We start from the raw sequence: 7,259 nt of genomic DNA on the forward strand, positions 1-7,259 counted from the left end.
AATTTACCTTATTTATCTCCTGTAATTGTGCATCTCCTTTGTATATATAGTTATGTAAATGATATTGAAAGATCACTTTTCCAATTACCTTTTCACAATCACGGTAGAAAAAATTGGGGACTTGACTCTTGTATCTGTTGCATTGCAAGAAACTCTTTAATACAACATGTGAACCATCAAGATCTCAAAGATATCTTGCAAAAATTTGAGATTTAAAAATTGAATGTATCTTGATAGAATCTTTACATCCCGTTGCATTGCGCGGGTACACAACTAGTATGTATTTATTTATATGTATTCGATTTCACAACCTTTAAAAGTGAGACTTTTCTCTAGGGCTATCCCAATAAATTCGTGAACCCAAAGCTATAAGGGATGAATTATTATATCTGCAAAGTATGGTATACACGATCCTAAGAAATTATCCAGTCCTATTATCATCTCCAAATCCCAATTCATGAGACGTTGTTTTTATTGAGTTTTCAACTTGAGGAATGCAAAGTTCCTCAACCTCTTTCCCATGCAATTGCCAATCATCTTCTAGTTGGTAGTTTTCTGAATCATAACATGGTCACAGAAGAATTTTATCGCCTTCATTACTAAATGTCACTGCACTAGCACAGAGCAAGGTGAAGCTAAATTTCGAGCATGTGAAATGGAACTTATTCTAATTTGCCCAACTTACTTTCAGTCTATTAAGTTTGTTGATGTTAATGAGTAACTTTAAATCATGACATATATGTTTATGTTGCCCCTCAAACTATAATACAAACATATGTAATTCAGGAGAAAAAGAATAGCAATTACTTGCTTGAGTATCAACGACACTTTCTAGAAAGCAAAATTTGAACTTTTATCATCAATTACTACATTGGCGATGACTTGAAAACGCGGGTGGAAAATGGATATGCTCCATGCCATGTAAACAACTGAGACACCAACATTGATCGAGGGTTATCGGAGTGATGAATGAAGAGAGGATCATCATTTTGTGGTCTATGGAACTTGCACTATAATAGGCATCTTGTCACAAATTGAAGATGAACAGGAATCGATCTCAATTTCAATGAATTAAGCCGATATAAAGTACGAGATACTGATTTCAATGGATTAGCAAGCAAAACTAAGCTCTGAAACCATATCATATCATGGATCAGAGAAAGAACTTGAAAGGGGAAAGAGTGGGAATTGCACCACACAACATATTTATAATTATAATACAATGGATCTACGCCTTCAACTACCTATTAACGACTGACAGTGACATTAATTAATTGCTTACACAAAGTGTAAAAAAATAGTAATTAAAAACTCAAATTTTAAGAAAAAAATATGAAAAACGATTCATCAACCCCAGGGGCAAAGGCGGATACTTGATAAGCACACAACCAAACAAAATTGTAGCAGCCTTAGAACAAAATTACACTCAAATTTTGTGGTAATACGGATACCCTCCTAGATGGGGCAGCCCCCTGCAATCTGTTAGATACTTGATAAGTTCCTAAATACAAGGCAAACAACGGGATGTTGTCAATATGATTTCTTTTCATTCCTACAAATTAAGAAACATGTAAATATTAAAGGAATATTGTATTACACAAATTGAGTCAACGAGTTGTTGACCCATACAATGTTATCAATCCACCCACATTTCAATCACGTATTTCCCCGTACTGGGAATGCTTTTATTATACCAAATATATAAGAGTAGAATGGACGGCTGATCAATATATGTCATATATATAGAAACCACTAGAAGTTTCCAGTACCACCCACGGGTTTTTGTACACCATGCTTTTCGGTTTCGGTGCTCGATCTTCATAGCTTCGACATGGAGTGGTCCATAGCATCGACAAGGAAATCTACAAGGAAAAAGAAAACAAAAATTTATGGATGGTTAAACAAAACAAGGGAAAAACAACGATGTTTAATTGTAAAAGAAAAGCACACCTGCATCTTCTTTGGTGAAACATAGTGGAGGAGTGATCCTGAATACATTTCCATAGAACCCACCTTTGCCCACCAATACCCCTAAATCTATAAACACAAAGAAGAAATATAAAAAAATTCTATCAGCTGTTTTGGTTTGTGGTTTTGTTAAAACGGTAAACAGTTGATAAACAGAAATCAAAACAGAGATGCCAATGTAATGTACCATTTACCTTTCATCATCTCCATCGTCTCCACTATTTCGGTTTTTGCTGGAGTCTTGAGTTTGCGATCCGTCACCAGTTCCACTCCAAGTATAAGTCCTCGTCCTCGGACATCTCCAATAACTTCAGTGTGTTATAAAAATTAGTTATTTGGTGCAATGCAATGGAACTTAAAAATTCATGATACACGAATTCCTCTTTAAAAAAGGAAAATCCGAACTTACTTTCGTGCTTATCTTTGAGAGCGGTGAGACGTTCTTTCATATAGGATCCAACAACATGAGCATTCTCTTGAAGTTTTTCTTTCTCGATAACTTTGAGAACGGCATGACCTGCGGCAGTACAGACAGGGTTTCCACCAAACGTGTTGAAGTAACTTCGACGAGTTAAGACTTTTGCAATTTCTGGGGTGGTCACCACCGCACCAAGGGGAATTCCATTTCCAATACCCTGTTAGGTGAAGTCATAAGCTTCATGTTATGGTACAATAAAAGTTATCTTATCATCACTCAAGAGCTCGTTTACGTGCAGATTTAAGACGGGTCCATCAGGGTCCCATACCGTGTGGTTAACTTGTATTTCTTACTGTGAAACTGTTTACAACCCTTTACTGTGATTCGTTTTGTGCCACCAGTGATAATAAGTTCCTGTGTAAAAAATAATATACCTTTGCCATTGTGACTATATCGGGCACAATGCCTTGGTTTTGGAATCCCCAAAAGTTGGTTCCTGTACGTGCAAATCCAGACTGAACCTCATCGGCGATCACAAGTCCTCCCGCTTTCTTGATACTATTATAAACTGAAGGTAAGTAATTTGGAGCTAATTCGACAATTCCTCCGACACCCTATTATATACGAAATAGGTAAAGATAATTATCTATCTGTATGTTTGTGTAAAGAAGACGGTAAAGAGTCGACATATAAGTATTTATTTCCTCACCTGAATCGCTTCAAAAATAAAACCAGCAACATGTCCAGAAGTTCCAAATTGGATCAAGTCTTCGACATCTTTGGCATACTTTTCTCCATCGGACCCAAATACTCCTCTGTACGGGTCCGGATTTAGCGCGTGATGTACCCCACTCTAGTGATTCAACAACGACATAATATTATTGGCTTCATTCGAACTCGAAACAAATTAATATCAAATGAACCCATTATATCTCATATAGAAGTAAATAATTATACTAAATACTTTTAATATTATTTTATAATATACATATCATTTAAAATGCGTAATGTCTCTATACGTGACGCATGAAGTAGATGATCCCTATGAAACTAGAATTATTGGATGATGACGCATCAATTTGTCATTTTCCTTGCAATTATAAACACAATAAAGATGTTGCCTAATTGAAGAATATCAGAAAACGACATGTAATTTGTCGTGTCAGTTGTAAATAAATAAACATTCCAAAAAAACACGCTAACGTAACATTTGGTATGTCCGAACATTATAAAATCGTTACAAATTTGGGAAATGTTTTCCATCACGTAATATGATCACCTAAAAACTGATAGCGAGCTCATGGTGTTTAGATGTGAATTATTTGATGGACGGTTCAAGAATTACTGGAACGTATGGAACTAAAAACATTTGTTCTAATATATCGATCATGTTCGGCAACCATATATAAGCTACATTATTTTTTTATCATACAGAAAAAGTCTCGTTTTTAAACCATAAATTAACTTATAAGCTAACTTTTTGAATGGTTACTTTAAATTATTTTTTCAAATTTTCCCAATTATACTCCTTACGGTTTACATAAATATCCCTTGTATTTTATTTTTAGGTAATTTCATATTCTCATCCAAATTATCAGCCAACAACCAGCTCTTTATCCCGCAGCCATCCTATCAACCAATAACTAGATTATAATAGTCATTAACATTTTTATGCATAATCAATATATGACGTTATGGTAGTATTAGTTTTAAACTTTTTACGTTTAATTGACAAGCCTTACCTGAACAACGTTAAATTTCCAGTTAGACTGTGCAGTAGCGCCCATAGTTCCGGCCGCGTTGCCATGGTATGCGTTCCTCAATGATATGATGTCTTGGCAGCCCGTATACAACCGTGCAATCATCATCGCTAGCTCGTTTGCCTCGGTACCCGAATTCGTAAAAAACACCACCTGTATCATCAAGTGAGAGCAACATGTGATGCCTTTTGATTTCGAAGTTATTTCAAGAGATTTTCACTAAGCAATATCTTTAGCATATTATACATTTAACTTCATATTTATTGACTGAAACATACATGTGACTTTCTTTTCAAATCTCTAGTCAATTAACTATATTAACCTTTAATCTATATTTTAGTCTATTTGTAATTTAAAACCATAAAAGTTTATAAAAAATAAAATTGAGAGAAGGAAAGAACAAATAACTAACTATTAATAATCTTTGAATGAACTTAAAATTAGGATGAGAAGTTATTAGTAATCATCGTATAAACCGACAGGAGACAGAGATGTGACAAATATAATCCTTGCTTTTTATGTCTAATCATTTTGTGGGTTCATGTTTTTCTTCACATTGCTTTTTATGTCTAATCATTTATTTGTTATGTCCAATGAATCTAGACAAGTGGCATGTTAAGTTGTACTTCATGCATATGTATAGTTGTACCTATTCACAGAATGATTAAATTAAGAGTAAAACTACGTCCTCGTGGGTTTGAAGCGATGCTTGTAAACTCCGGTTTTTGTCATTGCAATTTGCAATTCATTATTGTCTCGTCACTGAGATTAATCCAATTACCCTTTTAACTAAACAAAAACAACAATAAAATAAAACAATGAATTACGATTCAACTTTAATAGTTATTTTATTTCAAAGATCATAATATTACTAAAATATTCAATATTATTTAATAAAATATTATTTATCTCTTTAACCATTTATTTGCAATACTCTTATTTGTGAGAAGTATTAAAATAATAATTTCTTTGAGATTTCTGTAAATTTAGAATTTTTTACATTCTTTATCCTTTACTCTCTAATTTAGCCATAACTATTAGAACAAAAAATTACTAAATTGTAACATAGCTCTTGAAGATGCTTTAAAATCATAGAAACAAAAATAGTAATTTCAACAAACCATAGGGACAGAAAATGTAATTTGAAAAACACAAACAAAGATGAGAATTTTCAAAAAAATAATTACTACCTTGAGATCGCCAGGCATTTTGGCGGCGAGTGCAGCAGCGAAATCAGTGATGGAGTGATTGAGATAGAGAATGGTGGAGTGTTGTAAGGTGGTGGTTTGATTGACGATGGCTTGGACCACATCAGGGTGACAATGACCACAATTCACGGTGGCAATCCCTCCGAAACCATCAAGAAATCTTCGACCATTCTCATCAAATAAATATTGCATCTTTCCATGTACCACGTTCAACTGTTGCATCACCAGTTCCACCTTACTTTAATTTGATATTTTCTATTTTTCATACTCAATTTGAAACTAATCTTTTGAGAACCCTTAATCCTTACCACAAAATAATCACAAGTACCAATAAGACTGCATCCTATAGGAGGGTATGTAAGAGCATCCACAATAAAGATTCATGTTAAGGTTTTTCGTGAGGTTTTCACAAAAACCTTCACAATAGGACATAGGTTCTCGTCCTTACTATGTGCCTTTTATGTTATTATTTTATGTATTATTTTTATTATTTATGAACCATTTTATTTCCTTTTAATAAATTTATAAAGCATGTAATACACAAAATATAAATTAACTATTATCAAATAATATATATATATATATATACTATATTATAATACATTTGACAAAAACTCTTAAAAATCATTTTTTATAAATGAAGTATTGTTTAATTATCTCATTATAATTTAATCTTTAGATTATTTTTTGTATGCTATTAGATTTATATTAATGAGATTAAATTAAAAATAAACTTTATATTAGTAAGTTTTTGTATTTATATTTGATTTTCTTGTAATTTTATAATATGTGTGTGTGTATATATATATATATATATATTAAATTTATATATAAAATTACAGAAAAATAAGGTTTTTTGTAACAACTTGTATTTTAAAATTTTATTGAGTTTCTTATTTTGTTGAGCTAAAAATGATATGTCAATAAGAAAAATATAACAAATAAGATTTTTAGAAATTCCAACACTGTAAATAAAATATGTCAATAAAAAATTTAACAAATAAGATTTTTAGAGGTTCTACTAGTATAAATACTCTTTTGAGGCAAAGGGTAAACTAAGTGCATATGAGTAAAAGCTTATAAATAGCAACCCTTAAATTATTTAGGGAAAAAATTGACATATACATATATTTGATATTTAGATATTTATCGTAGCATCAAGAGTGGTAACTTTTTGAATTCTATATTTTTTTTAATTCATATTATTTTAAGCATATTTTCCAAAAAGTTATCTTTTTAAAGGTCTATATTCTGAAAAATATTTATTTTTTATTTTTTCTGCAAACATGTTCAATATCAATATCTTATACTATATATATAAGTTAGTTATTATACAACTCTTTATATTTATATAATTAATATAACTCAATTTCAATCGTTCATTTAATTTGATGAACATGTAATTTCATAAAAGTTTTAATTGTTTCATAATATAAAGTATTGATCATAATTAATGAACCTTAGTCATCTTCCATAAATATTTAAATCATAATAAATAAACTCTTATCATTTCCATAATATATCTCAATTTATTGGATTGCATTGATTGTATAAAAAGACATAGTTGTATATGAAATATACCATATATATATATATATATATATATATATACACACACACACACACTAGAATTGTACTCGCACAATGCAACGAGATATATCTCGATTTTAATATTTCATTTTATCTTGTCCCCTGTCGATGTTATAATACAATTTTATATGATTTTGAGAAAAACAATAATCTTTTTATTTTTGAATAAAATATAAAAACGAAGATATCTTAAAATCGTTAAAAAAATATATCGATATTAGTATCAAATTAACTATTTAAAAGTTATTGTTTTGTTGTGTAATTTCTTTAATTTAATTTCTTTATTATTATAATTTAATTTAAATGTAACGAAAT

The 7,259-nt window shown here is 30.8% G+C and overlaps 1 protein-coding gene across 1 annotated transcript in view; it reads right to left on the reverse strand.

Annotated features, from left to right (window-relative positions):
• Positions 1-1,650: 1,650 nt before the first annotated feature.
• Positions 1,651-7,259, reverse strand: part of LOC112507831 (alanine--glyoxylate aminotransferase 2 homolog 3, mitochondrial-like) — a 7,067-nt gene continuing 1,458 nt past the window's right edge. The window contains exons 2-9 of the mRNA XM_025112552.1: positions 5,337-5,567; positions 4,129-4,299; positions 3,096-3,239; positions 2,821-3,000; positions 2,378-2,603; positions 2,163-2,276; positions 1,951-2,037; positions 1,651-1,862 (exon numbers count right to left, since the gene is read on the reverse strand). Coding sequence (XP_024968320.1) covers positions 1,819-1,862; positions 1,951-2,037; positions 2,163-2,276; positions 2,378-2,603; positions 2,821-3,000; positions 3,096-3,239; positions 4,129-4,299; positions 5,337-5,567 — 1,197 coding nt within the window. The 3' untranslated portion in view covers positions 1,651-1,818. The remainder of the gene's footprint in view (positions 1,863-1,950; positions 2,038-2,162; positions 2,277-2,377; positions 2,604-2,820; positions 3,001-3,095; positions 3,240-4,128; positions 4,300-5,336; positions 5,568-7,259) is intronic.

Source organism: Cynara cardunculus (genome assembly GCF_001531365.2).
Source record: "Cynara cardunculus var. scolymus isolate 2C chromosome LG 2, CcrdV1, whole genome shotgun sequence".
In the NCBI taxonomy this organism is placed as follows: Eukaryota; Viridiplantae; Streptophyta; class Magnoliopsida; order Asterales; family Asteraceae; genus Cynara; species Cynara cardunculus.